General features: G+C 41.0%; 1 protein-coding gene across 2 annotated transcripts; it reads right to left on the reverse strand.

Annotated features, from left to right (window-relative positions):
• Positions 1-4016: 4016 nt before the first annotated feature.
• On the reverse strand, positions 4017-12785 carry LOC109882291 (zinc finger protein 330). Of its 2 annotated transcripts, XM_020474393.2 has the most exons (11): positions 12691-12785; positions 12149-12294; positions 12000-12019; positions 11538-11608; positions 11247-11323; positions 10639-10765; positions 10369-10473; positions 10066-10112; positions 7090-7207; positions 6470-6765; positions 4017-4507 (listed from the first exon to the last, which is right to left on the reverse strand). In XM_020474393.2, the coding sequence occupies exons 2-10, from the start codon at positions 12266-12268 to the stop codon at positions 6476-6478; spliced, it is 975 nt and encodes a 324-aa protein (XP_020329982.1). In that variant the 5' UTR covers positions 12269-12294; positions 12691-12785; the 3' UTR covers positions 4017-4507; positions 6470-6475. The 2 variants fall into 2 exon arrangements, with proteins under 2 accessions (XP_020329982.1, XP_020329981.1); XM_020474392.2 differs by lacking the exon at positions 4017-4507 and having other exon boundaries at positions 6307-6765.
• Between the last annotated feature and the right edge of the window lie 1789 nt (positions 12786-14574).

Consider the following 14574-nt stretch of genomic DNA (forward strand, 5'->3'; position numbering starts at 1 on the left):
GGCACGTGAAAGATAAACACTGGTGAGGCAAAATATATGCAAATCTTCTTCAGAGTGCAAATGACCTTAGACTGGGTGAAGATTTATGTTCCAACAGGACAACGACCAAGTATACAGCCAAAGCAACACTTGAATGGCTTCAGAACAAGAATGTGAGTCATTGAGCGGCCCAGCCAAAGCCCAGAAGAGTCTCATTGAAAATCTGTATAAAGATTTTAAGTTAGATGAATGGCAAACTTAAGAGCATGAGAAAATCTGAAAGGAAGAATGTGAAAAAAAATCCCCAAATCCAGAAGTGTAAAGCTGATACAGACATACCCTAAATGACTCAAAGCTGTAATTGCCGCCAAAGGTCCTTCTACAAAGTATTGATTCAGGGATGTGAATACTTATGTAAATGAGAGCGCTGTATTTTAATTTCAATACCTTTGCTAAAATTTCATTATTGGGTGTGTGTAGATGGGTTAGGAAAAAAAACATTTAATCAATTTTGAATTCAGACTAGTAACGAAACGCGGAATAAGTCAAAGGGTATGAATACGATCTCTTGCTAATGACCATACAAAATATTATTGTTACTGATCATAACATATTGCTGAATAAACTTAGGTTATGGATTAAGAGTTAACTTTCTAATAGAACACAAAGGGTTTTCGTTAACAGAAGCCTCTCTCATGCAAATTCCATTGAGTGTGGTGTACCACAGGGCAACTGGCTAAGGAAATTGTTTTCAGTTTTTACAAATGACCTTCCACTGACCATGAACAAAGCCTATGTGTCTAGGTACGCTGACGACTCAACAGTATACATGGTGGTTGCAACAGTAAAATAAACAACTGAGACACGTAACATACAGCTCCAGTCAGTTTTAGAATGGGTAACTAGAAATAGGCTTGCTCTAAATATCTCAAACTAAAAGCATCATTTTTAGGACAAATCACTCACTCAACCATAAACCTAATTTAGATCTATTGAATAATGTCGCTATAGAGCTAGCTGAGGAGACTAAAAAATGCTAGGTGTAACTCTAAATATGCTTCCATGGTCAAATCATATAGACTCAATGGTTGCTAAAAATGGGAAGAAGTCTGTCCATGATAGGGGGTTACTCTGCCTTCTTGACATCTCAGTCAAACAGACAGCTCCTACAGGCCCTAGTTTTGTCGCACCTAGACTACTGCCCTGCTGTGTGGTCATGTGTGGCAAAGAAGGAAATAGGTCAATTTCAGTTGTCCAGAACAAAGCAGCAAGTATCGCACTTAAATGTACACTGAAGTGTCAGTAACATGCACGTCAGTTTCTCCTGGCTCAACATTGAGGAGAGATTGACTGACTGCATCACCATTGGTCTTTGTGCGAGGTATTGATGTGTTGAAGGTACCGAACGGTCTGTTCAAGCAGTTGGCACGCAGTTCAGACACTCATCGGTACAACACAAGAAGAGGTCTCTTCACATTCCCCAGGTTCAGAACAGAGGCAAAGTATTAAATAGAGCCATGACTACATGGAACTCTCTGCTAGGGTGCCCATATTACTTCCACACCTGAGGTCAAATTCCATGTGACTGTTTAGTCACTGTAATTAGGCTTCTCCAAGCTCTGATGCTGCTGATGGTCAGTAGTAGCCTACCAAACTTGATAAATGTCTTGTACTCAGCACTCTATTGTCCCTCTAATCACTCAGACATCAATGCAAATGTATTGAAAATCTAATCAAACACTTCATGAGAGCCCATGAGCTCATGTTGCACAGCATTTCTATAGGCTAAGCAGAGGATGGCATCAGCTTTCTATAGGCTAGGCCTGCTGTATTTATCTACCAACTTCTCTAATATTAAGCACATTGCTTCTCTTTACAACAGGATTATAGCACACCTGGCCTGAATGAAAATGTACCACGGGAAAAAGCGTCCTCCCTTCCATATATAAGTGCATAGATTATTTCCCCCCCCCCCCCCCCCATGCCCCAGTTCCGAGACAGTCAATTCCAAATCAAAATACATTTTACACATATATTCTTTAGTATATGTAAAGACATTAAATTATGAATAATCTAATGGGTGACAATATTAGCCTATCACTTGTGAATGATGCATTAACACTTGTGAATGATGCCCAGCTTGTGTGCAGTAAGGCACACAAGCCTTTTTTGGGCTACTTTTTAAATCATAGTCACACACCTACCTCATGTAGCCTAGCCTATAGCCCTATATGTTTTGATAAGGTTTGTAAAGTGGCCAAATAACTTATTATACTTGAGCACATTTAATATGCTTTATAACCGGTGTAGAGCCTAACTGGCATACACAGAATGCGTGTGAGTTTCAAGTTTAATCGCATTTGTCCTCACTATTAAGAACGGTGCGAATGCAATCGAAAAATCACATCAAAACATCCTATCATACTTTTACAACTCACCTCACTGTGATGATCCATTTAAAGAAGAAGTTGAAACAGTGTAAACGAAAATGGACAGCACTTTCTAAGGGGATGATTAATTCAAAACAACCATATGCATATTAGTTTATGGATAGGTTTATGAGCCCAAGGCCGAATCAAAAACCTGAATCAAAATTATGCCATTATACAATACATTGCCTACCGCATATTATGCATGGCAGAAAAGCAGAAAACAAAAAACAGATTTAAGATGTCTTTGATACATAATTTGTGGAATGTCTTTCCTTAATTAATGCATTTGAGCCAATCAGTTGTGTTGTGACAAGGTAGCGGTGGTATACAGAAGACAGCCCTAATTGGTAAAAGGCCAAGTCCATTTTTTAGCAAGAATAGCTCAAATAAGCAAAGAGAAACGACAGTCCATCGTTACTTTAAGACACGAAGGTCAGTCAATGCGGAAAATGTCAAGAACTTTGAAAGTTTCAAGTGCAGTCGCAAAAACCATCAAGGGCTATGATGAAACTGGCTCTCATGAGGACCACAGGAAAGGAAGACCCAGAGTTTCCTCTGCAGCAAAGGATCAGTTCATTAGAGTTACCAGCCTCAGAAATTGCAGCCCAAATAAATGCTTCACAGAGTTCAAGTAACAGACACATCTCAACATCAACTGTTCAGAGGAGACTGTGTGAATCAGGCCTTCTTGGTGAATTGCTGCAACAAAAAAACACCAATAAAGGAGAAGACTTGCTTGGTCCAAGAAAAACGAGCATTGGACATTAGACCGGTGGAAATCTGTCCTTTGGTCTGATGAGTCCAAATTAGAGATTCTTGGTTCCAACCGCTGTCTTTGTGAGACGCAGAGTAGGTGAACGGTTGATCTCCGCATGTGTATTTCCAACCGTAAGGCACGGAGGTGGTGGTGTGATGGTGCTTTGCTGGTTTTATTTCCTATTCAAGGCACACTTAACCAGCATGGCCACCACAGCATTCCGCAGCGATACACCATCCCATCTGGTTTGGGCTTAGTGGGACTATCATTTGTTTTTCAACATGTCAATGACCCAACACACTACCAGGCTATGAAGGGCTATTTTACCAAGAAGTAGAGTGATGAGTGCTGCATCAGATGACCTGGCCTCCACAAATCACCCAACCTCAACCTAATTGAGATGGTTTGGGATGAGCTGGACCGCAGAGTGAAGGAAAAGCAGCCAACAAGTGCTCAGCAAATGTGGAGTCACCGCAAGTCAGCACAAAGACAACAGGAGCACTGCCACCGTTATTCCAGCACCATTTCAGCTTAAACATAAAATACTTTAATACGCTGAAAACCAACTTAAAAAGACACCAAAAACAATTTAGTCCAATCAATGTTGCAAAATATTATGTGGCTGTCCTGTTTTCTGTCTGTGTGTGTGCGCAAGTAAAACTAAACATGGACTCACCCACTTGTAGAACACCAACCATCCTAATCTTTTTCATGTTGACAGAATGGTCTATGGCTTTGTCATACAGTACACTTTTAGTTTGTTGTCATAGGCTACCTAGCTAAAAAGCTTGCTAGCCTAACGAACTAACTGAGTTAGCCAGCTAGTTAACATGAGCCTACATCTCAGGTCAGTGGCACATAATTCCTTTATTGTTAGATTATAATCATTGGCCTGTACAGAGAATTAAGTCAAAACCACAAGTCCAAATCCATGGCTTAAGAAAGGGACGATTTTGTAAGCTAGTTACTGCAGGCCATCAACACAAGCAGACCAGAAACAGACATGTTTTTGTGAAAATAGCTTTTCTTAGAAAGTGATTTGATTGGTATGAAGCCAAATCCAAACTGGCCTCCTTTGGAGGGCATTTTGCTGCACCAGGACAATCCACCGTTGAGCTCAGCAAATGCAAATTTAAAAAATATATATATCAAGGGAGGCCAAAAGATTGCTAGCATCAATCAAATGCTACGCCAACAACATGTCACACTCTTTTGGTCCAGACAGCATCAGATACATGGGCTACACATATGGAGACAGAAGGCTGCGGTTTCCCTCGCTCTGATGATTTCTCTGGTGAGATTCCAGCCCTTTTGGAATTGACGGAACATTTTGAAAACCCTGAGACGAAAGATAAATGTTATTTTAAATGTTTTATTGGTCAAATATTTGGGGAAGCCTGGCTTCCCTTGGCATCCATGAATACAAGCCACTGTTAACTTATATTATTTTAGCCTAAAACTTAAAAAGGATACAGTGCCTTGCGAAAGTATTCGGCCCCCTTGAACTTTGCGACCTTTTGCCACATTTCAGGCTTCAAACAAAGATATAAAACTGTATTTTTTTGTGAAGAATCAACAACAAGTGGGACATGATCATGAAGTAAAACGACATTTATTGGATATTTCAAACTTTTTTAACAAATCAAAAACTGAAATTGGGCGTGCAAAATTATTCAGCCCCTTTACTTTCAGTGCAGCAAACTCTCTCCAGAAGTTCAGTGAGGATCTCTGAATGATCCAATGTTGACCTAAATGACTAATGATGATAAATACAATCCACCTGTGTGTAATCAAGTCTCCGTATAAATGCACCTGCACTGTGATAGTCTCAGAGGTCCGTTAAAAGCGCAGAGAGCATCATGAAGAACAAGGAACACACCAGGCAGGTCCGAGATACTGTTGTGAAGAAGTTTAAAGCCGGATTTGGATACAAAAATATTTCCCAAGCTTTAAACATCCCAAGGAGCACTGTGCAAGCGATAATATTGAAATGGAAGGAGTATCAGACCACTGCAAATCTACAAAGACCTGGCCGTCCCTCTAAACTTTCAGCTCATACAAGGAGAAGACTGATCAGAGATGCAGCCAAGAGGCCCATGATCACTCTGGATGATCTACAGCTGAGGTGGGAGACTCTGTCCATAGGACAACAATCAGTCGTATATTGCACAAATCTGGCCTTTATGGAAGTGGCAAGAAGAAAGCCATTTCTTAAAGATATCCATAAAAAGTGTCATTTAAAGTTTGCCACAAGCCACCTGGGAGACACACCAAACATGTGGAAGAAGGTGCTCTGGTCAGATGAAACCAAAATTGAACTTTTTGGCAACAATGCAAAACGTTATGTTTGGCGTAAAAGCAACACAGCTCATCACCCTGAACACACCATCCCCACTGTCAAACATGGTGGTGGCAGCATCATGGTTTGGGCCTGCTTTTCTTCAGCAGGGACAGGGAAGATGGTTAAAATTGATGGGAAGATGGATGGAGCCAAATACAGGACCATTCTGGAAGAAAACCTGATGGAGTCTGCAAAAGACCTGAGACTGGGACGGAGATTTGTCTTCCAACAAGACAATGATCCAAAACATAAAGCAAAATCTACAATGGAATGGTTCAAAAATAAACATATCCAGGTGTTAGAATGGCCAAGTCAAAGTCCAGACCTGAATCCAATCGAGAATCTGTGGAAAGAACTGAAAACTGCTGTTCACAAATGCTCTCCATCCAACCTCACTGAGCTCGAGCTGTTTTGCAAGGAGGAATGGGAAGAAATTTCAGTCTCTCGATGTGCAAAACTGATAAGAGACATACCCCAAGCGACTTACAGCTGTAATCGCAGCAAAAGGTGGCGCTACAAAGTATTAACTTAAGGGGGCTGAATAATCTCGCACGCCCAATCTTTCAGTTTTTGATTTGTTAAAAAAGTTTGAAATATCCAATAAATGTCGTTCCACTTCATGATTGTGTCCCACTTGTTGTCGATTCTTCACAAAAAAATACAGTTTTATATCTTTATGTTTGAAGCCTGAAATGTGGCAAAAGGTCGCAAAGTTCAATGGGGCCGAATACTTTCGCAAGGCACTGTATTTCACCAATGTTAGGCAGGAGCCATACAGAAGTTGACCGTCTTCTTAAAACGCGCTAATGTCCAAATACAGAAACAATCAAGCAGTACACATATGGTGATGAACTATCACTTTAAACAGCTTATTACAGTGTACTGCAATGCATTGCACACACACTCCTTGTATATATCTAGTCCTCTTCTTTGGGAAGTGGAGATGTGATGGGAACCAACCTCCGTCTAGGGAACTGCTTCGATCACGGGGGTCCCTTCAATTTTAAGACGGGCCAGAGAGTCAGCTACCTCTTTCTCCTCCTCATCATCCTCCTCCTCCTCCTCCTCATCTTCCTCCTCATCCTCCTCCTCCTCGTCGTCATCGTCATCTCCGCCATCGTCCTCCTGGTCTCCCTCCCCTCCTCCGGACGATGACACGTTCTTCCAGTAGGAGTCGTAGCCGGAGGCTCCATAACCTCCATAGCCGTAGCTATCCTCGTCAGCACCACTCTGTCGGCCAAACTTTGTCGTACGGGCTGCAGGGTGAGTACAGGAATACAAACATGAGTTGAGAATCTTGAGTACTAATCCTGATCCAGGGAGTGCATATATACAACAATTAAAAGGTGTTGAATGTGGCGGGATACATTTGAGGTTTAAGATCTGACTTCTGCTACAAGAAAAGAGTATGAAAACGAGTGATTTGTAATGATGCAAAAATTACTCAACAACTAAAATTATGATATTACATTATACATACAACTGCACTGCCAACAGTACTCAGTTTTGCTCTTAATGACTGAAGAGTTTTAATCCATGACTGACTTAAGCACTGATTAGATGTTAGATGGCAGACTCACTGGACATGCTGAGGTCCTTAGTCTCCTGGGTCTCATGACCACACTTGGGGCAGGGAGGATTTTTACCCTTGTCCTGTTTGAACACCTTACTCTTCACATGGTCGTCACAGAAACAGGCCTGGGGAGGGAGAGACACAGTTCAACCCAAATGGGCCTTGTCACTATAGGTTACAGTCATGCGTCATATTCAGGATATGTATTCAGCCATGACTGGAAGTGACTTTTCATAGCAGATTAGGAGAACATTTTAATTTTTCCTAACCCTAACCGTAACCTAATTCTCCAAACCTGCTGCAAAAAAAGTAACCTCTAGTTGTAGCTGTATTCCACTTCAGAAGCCTGGTAAACGGGTACTTATTTACCGGAAAAAAATCGACTAATTTAACAGTGCAACTGAGAATGTACACATTTCCCCCTGAACCAACACCCTTGCCTTTCTTGCACTAACACTTGCCTATTCTTACGAGCACCGACTGCTGACAGCTGCTTTAGGACTGATTATCTCACCTAGTTACCTTAAGACGAATGCATTCACTGTAATGCCAGGCTTACACGACACAACTTTCAAAAATCCTAGCAATGCTGAGCCTCGAGCATTAAACAACCGTATTTCCTATAGTAAACCATCTGGCAGAGACGGGTGTCGACACACTACAAGATTCTTCACTTGGTCGGGAGGAATCTCCATACCACCCCGTCTCGCCAAAACAATGTGAATAGATTGTTAACGTAGCTAGCTACAACGAGCTGTGGCTCAAAGCAGCCTCATAAGTTCAGTCAGACACACTTGCCCTACAGTGTTGAAATATCTTGCCAATACATTTTGGACTGAATAACATTGGGTGTGATCTTCAGAGCTGTAACAATTTTACATTTGGGCTTAGGTTAAATGCAAGTGCAAACCCATACTAATAGTAGTTATCGCTCCTGCTCGAGCGAGTGCACATTTTGGGTGATGCGAATCAAGATCTTGGTCTTCTTCCCTGGCTAGCTCTCATTTGGCTATTGCCGAGCGCCGTTCTCAAAACTGGTCGTGGTACATCTCACATTACAAGAGCGTTGCAGATTTTGTGCCGATAACAATCAAATATGGGATCAGTAGCCCTCAGATTGTGACTCTGACCTACTCACATTAAATGAGCGTCGGTGACAGCTACGAGTAGGCAACAACATGGGGATTTTGTCTCCGATCTCAAAAAGTTGTCTGGGACAGCTAAAACCAGGGCCAAAAATCATGTAGTGTACCGACAGCTCAAGTCGCTCTGGAGAAGAGCGTCTGCTAAATGACTCAAATGTACATCTCTCGTTCAATGTGTACAGAGGCAATAGCGGTAACAAACTACACTGGTATGAGGAACAGTGGGAGAGAGACAATTATTTACAACATAACACATTGTGTTGATTTAATGCCTTAAGTGTTCATAGCACTTGGATTTCTTCCCATTTTATTGTGTTACAAAATGGGATTTAAAAAATATTGTATATTTTTCTCAACAACCAAATGTCTAACATTTAAGATGAATAGAAATGATAGTTGTTGCTTAAGTATCCAGCTCCCCAAGTCAATACATGTTAAAAATCACCATTGGCAGCAATTACAGCTGGGTGTCTTCTTGGGTTAGTATCTAAGAGATTTACACACCTGGATTGTGCAATGTTAGCCCATTATTCTTTTCATAATTCCTCGAGTTCTGTCAATATTTTGGGGATCATGGCTAGACAACAATTTAAGTCTTGTCATAAATTTTCAGCAGATTTAAGTCAAAACTGTAACTTGGCCACTCAGGAACATTCACCGTCTTCTTGGTAAGCAACTCCATTGAAGATTTTGCCTCGTGTTGTAAGTTATTGTCCTGCTGAAAGGTGGATTTGTCTCCCAGAGTCTCTTGTAAAGCAGACTGAACCAGGTATTCCGCCAGGATTTTGTCTGTTCTTAGATCAGTGGTTCTCAATCCTGGTCCTGGGGACCCCGAGGGGCGGACATTTAGTTTTTAGCACTCAACAGCTGATTCAAATGATCAACTCACCATCAAGCTTTAATCATCCCGTTTCTTTTCATCCTGAAAACCTCCCTGGTATTTGCTGATGTCAGGCATACCCATACCATGATGCAGCCACCACCATGCTTGAAAATAAAGAGGCAGTTACTCAGTGATGTGTTGTGTCGGATAGCACGCCAAACACAAGGCATTGCATTTAGGCCAAAAAGTGAATTCCTTGGCCTTTTTTTCATCAGTGCCTTGCTGCATACAATATGCACATCTTGTAAATATTTTTATTCTGTATATTTGTATTCTTCTTTTCACTCTGCCGTTTAGTTCATTATTGTGGAGTCATTACTATGTTGATCCATCCTCAGTGCTTCCATCACAGCCATTCAACTGAAACTGTTTTGAATCACCAACGGCCTCATGGTAACATCCCTCAGCAGTTTCATTCCTTTCCTGCAGCTCAGTTCAGACAAATGACTGCATCTTTGATGTGTCTGAGTGGTTTAATACATAATCCACAGCATAATTATTAACTTGACCATTCTTAAAGAGACATCCAAAGTCTGATTTGTTATTGTTACCCATCTACCAATCACGGCCCTTTATGAGGCTTTTGAAAAGCTCCTTGGTCTTTGTAGTTGAATCTGTGTTTGAAATTTGACTGAGGGACCTTACAGATGTTTTATGTATGGGGGACAGAGGAAGGGTTAGTCATTCAAAAACCATGTCAACCCCTATTATTTCACACAGAGGGAGTCCATGTAACTTATTGTGTGATTTGTTAAGCCAAATGTTACTCCTGAGCTAATTTAGGATACTTCTCAATTGTATTAATCTTTTATTTTTTTAAAGTTAGAATTGTTATTCCACTGACAGAGTATACTGACTAGATTGTTGACAAAAAAATTAAAAAATAAATCCATACTAAATCAGAACATTTTGGGGGAAGAAATCCAAGGGGTATGAATACTTGGATCTCCATTACCTTGCAACGCAGGCAGGAGTGTTGTCCTAATCTGTTGCAGGAAGCACCTGAAATGGACATGGGGGAAAACACAGTATATATTAACACATGAAAATGTTTATTTAAAATCACTATAGCTAGGAGTTAACCTTTCTCTAAACTGTCAACTGGCAGAATGCCTACTTTTCTATATGTTACATGGTGTTCCTCATGGCTGCCAAAGTCTGCCCTGAGGCTAAACGTCAACAGGTTATAGTGTTGAAACCTCTTGATTTCTCATGAGCCAACACAATGTGGTTGATTGACGTGTGAGAAATTGCTCACATTTGTAAGTCTCCGCCTCCAGGACTTGGCAACTGGCTTGGTGCTCAAACTGGTCATCCTCACACAGGAAGTTGTGGCAGAAGGAGCAACGGTATACCCTTCCCCCTGTGTCAGATAGGAAAAAAGGGGAAATGATTACAAAAGGGACACAAGGTGGATGGCAACCAGCATTTGGGTGCATGTATTGACATGAAAAAAAGCTAATTATAGGCCTTGTTTAGTTTTGCAGACCAGGCAGGTTGGATAATATTATAAAATGGCATAAGTTACCATGGTCCCATACACAGCGTTCACACTCGATACAGTCGGCATCCATGAGAGGACATGTGCAAGCGTGGGTACTGAGGCACTTTCTCCCGTGGCACACCCAGGCCTCACAGAAGTCACACACTGCCCCCTTGTGGACAGAGACAGCATCTCACATTACACATATCATAAAGACATCCAATGATAAACTCATGACTGTGGACAATCTGGGCACATATCACAATGTTAAATAGGTGTAGGTCTACACCAGGGGTGTACTCATTACGTCTTGCAACGGAAACCATTTGCCATTTAAGAACCAAACGGAAGCAAACAAAACTTTGAGGGAACTACCTTCAATTTGTGCAATAGAAACAAAACATTTTTCACTTGGAGTAAATGGTTACAATTGCAGAACGTTTTTCAACAGAATCAGCATAATGAATACACCCCATGGTCATATTCACTAGAAACCAAGGGAGGCAAACTATCGGGGACTACCTGAATTTGACCGATAAGAAACACTTGTTTTCCATTGTGAAACGTTTTGCTATGGTGTGCATTAATGATTACTACTGAGTATTTATTACTCCCATCTCAATCAAGTTTTTCAAACGGCTCTCATCTCTTACCACCATGCCCATTCCCGTAGCGTGGATCCCTGGGTGCTTGATGACACAGTCTGATGACTTCATGCATTTGGTTTTGCCTTTAGTTGGAATACAGGAAGACAGTATCACACCACAACATAATACATGGTTCTTGCACTCCTATACAAACATCTTACATGTAACGTTGTGCAATATATTTCTTTGCCACTTGAGGGGATAAATCAAGTTGTATCGAATTAAGTTGGCCTCAAAGAGCTCAAGGGATTTTAAAATCAGAAACATGCCATGCGTCACAATTTATCTTAGACTCACCACATTGACCGCACTGGGGCAGCTTCTGAACGTTTGCACAGAAGTAGCAGAAAGCTCTGTTCTTCTGCCGTCTTGGGTGTCATTGAAACAGGGGAACAAAGTGTCAAAGCCTCCATCACCTGTAGATTATAGTTGCTAATAAAGAAATAAGGCATCTTGTTCAAATAGTTGAATGTGTTCACACAATTTAACCTTTATTTAACTAGGCAACTCAGTTAAGAACAAATTCTTATTTACAATGACGGCCCACCCCGGCCCAACCCTAACGACGCTGGGCCAATTGTGCGCCGCCTTATGGGCCTCCCAATCACGTCTGGTTGTGATACAGTCTGGAATTGAACCAGGGTCTGTGGTCGTGAGATGCAGTGCCATAGGCCGCTTCGCCACTCGGGAACCCCAATGTTAGCTAGTTAAGTTATCCATTAAGATGAATGTAAAAAATATTGATTGAAGATGTCTTACCTCTGGCATTTGTCACATTCCTGCAACACCAGATGAGGACTACAGTAAGTATGAGGAATACAGTAAGTACTAGGGAAATAATCATGATTTACAGTCATTGTTAGCTATCCATTTCATATTGTGATGAGAACATGTATATTATTCCATACCATTGCTGAATTGCAAGGGGACTTTGCAACGTCAACAAAGCCCTTGTTGGCTCGAGTCTGTTTCTCCCGTTCCTTGCGGTTCTCTGCCTTCTTGCGTGCACCAGTCTTCTTTTTCGGCATCTTTCAGTTTCAGTAGCTGGCTTTACCTGAAGGCATGTGGGGATTAGCAAACCATAGCTATAACTGACCAACCAAGCCAGCTCAGTCAATGGCATCACATCTTGACAGACCTAACACACCATTAGTCTAGGTCCTTACGAAAACATAAATGTTGTAAAACTGTATTAGCTAGTTAACTAGGTATCTACGTGAAAAAAATTATGAAAAAAGCAGTTATTTAGCTATCTGCTTAGCGTTACTGTACGTGTGCTGAGCAACACGGTTCAAACACGCGCTAACTAGCTTGACTTCATGGAAATACCAGATGCAGCAACGACATGTAATAGAATGTAATTGTATAATTAACAGATAAAAGCCTTAACCGACATGTGCTGTTTATATATATTTTTTAACATATTATAACCCAAAATGTAAAGACTTACCAGGAATGTTGCAATCCACGGCTTGCTCAGATGAAAACGGAAGTTACAGAACGGATATTTAGTCCGACTGAGTATTCTCGCCTGAATTGTGATTCGCCTTTTCGTTCCTATGTGAGTTCCTATATTTCTATTGTACATGAATTTCCCTTGCGCTCAATGAAATGTTATATTAAAGTATGAATTGTATATAACATCATGGTTTGGCCAATTAAGGCTGTTATTATCAACGCTAGTTCAAAAATACATACTTTTTTATTTATATTGTATTCTGAAGGCACTTCAGTCACCTGCCACCATGACCCATGAATAATGTTAAAATTAATTGGGCTTTACCAAAGAAGCCTTTGCAATGTTTCTTTCTGTAACGTGAACTACGGTGAATGGGTTCACAATGCCCCAGAAGATGGCAGTAAACCATTCTTTTCATCACACATGCTTGAGGTCTTGGAGGTTTCTTTAGCCTTATCAATCAGTGGAGGCTGGTGGGAGGAGCTATAGGAGGGCGGGCTCATTGTTATGGCTGGAATAAAATGGATGGTATCAAACACATCACACACATGGAAACCACATGTTTGACTCATTACATTCCAGCCATTACAGTGAGCCTATCTTCCTATAGCTCCTCCCACCAGCCTCCTGTTAACAGAATTTTTAACGGTTGAAGATAAATGAATAAATAACTCTACCCGGAAACATAATCATTAGGGATTAGAGGTTATGTAGCATAGACAAGGGGTAATGAAAGATGATAAACATAAGTCCAAATAGGTTGGACAGGGGAAGAGAGGAATGTATGTGTGTGCCGAAAGAAAGCAAAGAGAATCCTTAATGAACTTGTGTTTGAACCGACCCGACTAGAACTCTAGGGAGATAAGATAGGACAGAGGACCCCTCCCGGTTTGGAACTGGGGAATGGAACTGTCAGTTGGGTAGTGATCAACTGAAGAGAAGTAGATAGGATAGCTAACCTCCTGTTAGTGTGTATGTATGTGCGTAGGTTAATAAGATAATGTTATTAAAGGAACATCTTTGTATATGCACGGGAGAGGTCTCGCAAATAAAATTGGATTTGACTAATTGTGAGTTGGGAATTCTGTCTGTTTCATTTAAACCAGAACTTTACACACTCTGGGTTGCAGACCTATAAAGATCATTTACATTTATGAACATTGATTACAGAATTCCACAACACCTCCTCTGATGTCAATGTTTTACACCAGTAGTTCTCTGTACCCCCCCACCCCCAACCCCATTTTGTACCTCGATATTATCTGATAGGGGGACAGACAAACATTGATGGCTGATGGTGGAACAGTATCTGCGTAAGAACTATACAGGGGAATGTATGATGGAGGCACTAACCCCTGTTCTGCAGCCAGGAATGAGTGAATGTTTCACTGTATCCAGGACAACATAGGCTAACTATGTTTTGCAGTGGTGCAAAACAAGATCTCGCCATTATAACACAATGGATCAGCAAGGCCCTTGGAACTTAAGTCTATCGCTTAAGGATACACCGCTTTTTTCCAATTTTCTTCTAAAATGACATACCCAAATCTAACTGCCTGAAGCAAGGATATGCATATTCTTGGTACCATTTGAAAGGAAACACTTTGTGGAAATGTGAAAGGAATGTATGAGAATATAACAGAATAGATCTGGTAAAAGATAATACAAAGGGAAAAAAACGTCATTGATTTACTGCCAAAATCATCTTTGAAATGCAAGAGAAAGGCCATAATGTATTATTCCAGCCAAGGTGCAATTTCGATTTTGTCCACAAGTTGGCAGCGGTGCATGTGCAACGCGTTAGACTGATCCAATGAACCACTGCATTTTTGTTACAAATGTTGTATCAAGACTGCCAAGCATGTCAATGTTGTC

Source organism: Oncorhynchus kisutch, linkage group LG12 (assembly GCF_002021735.2).
Source record: "Oncorhynchus kisutch isolate 150728-3 linkage group LG12, Okis_V2, whole genome shotgun sequence".
NCBI classification, from domain to species: Eukaryota; Metazoa; Chordata; class Actinopteri; order Salmoniformes; family Salmonidae; genus Oncorhynchus; species Oncorhynchus kisutch.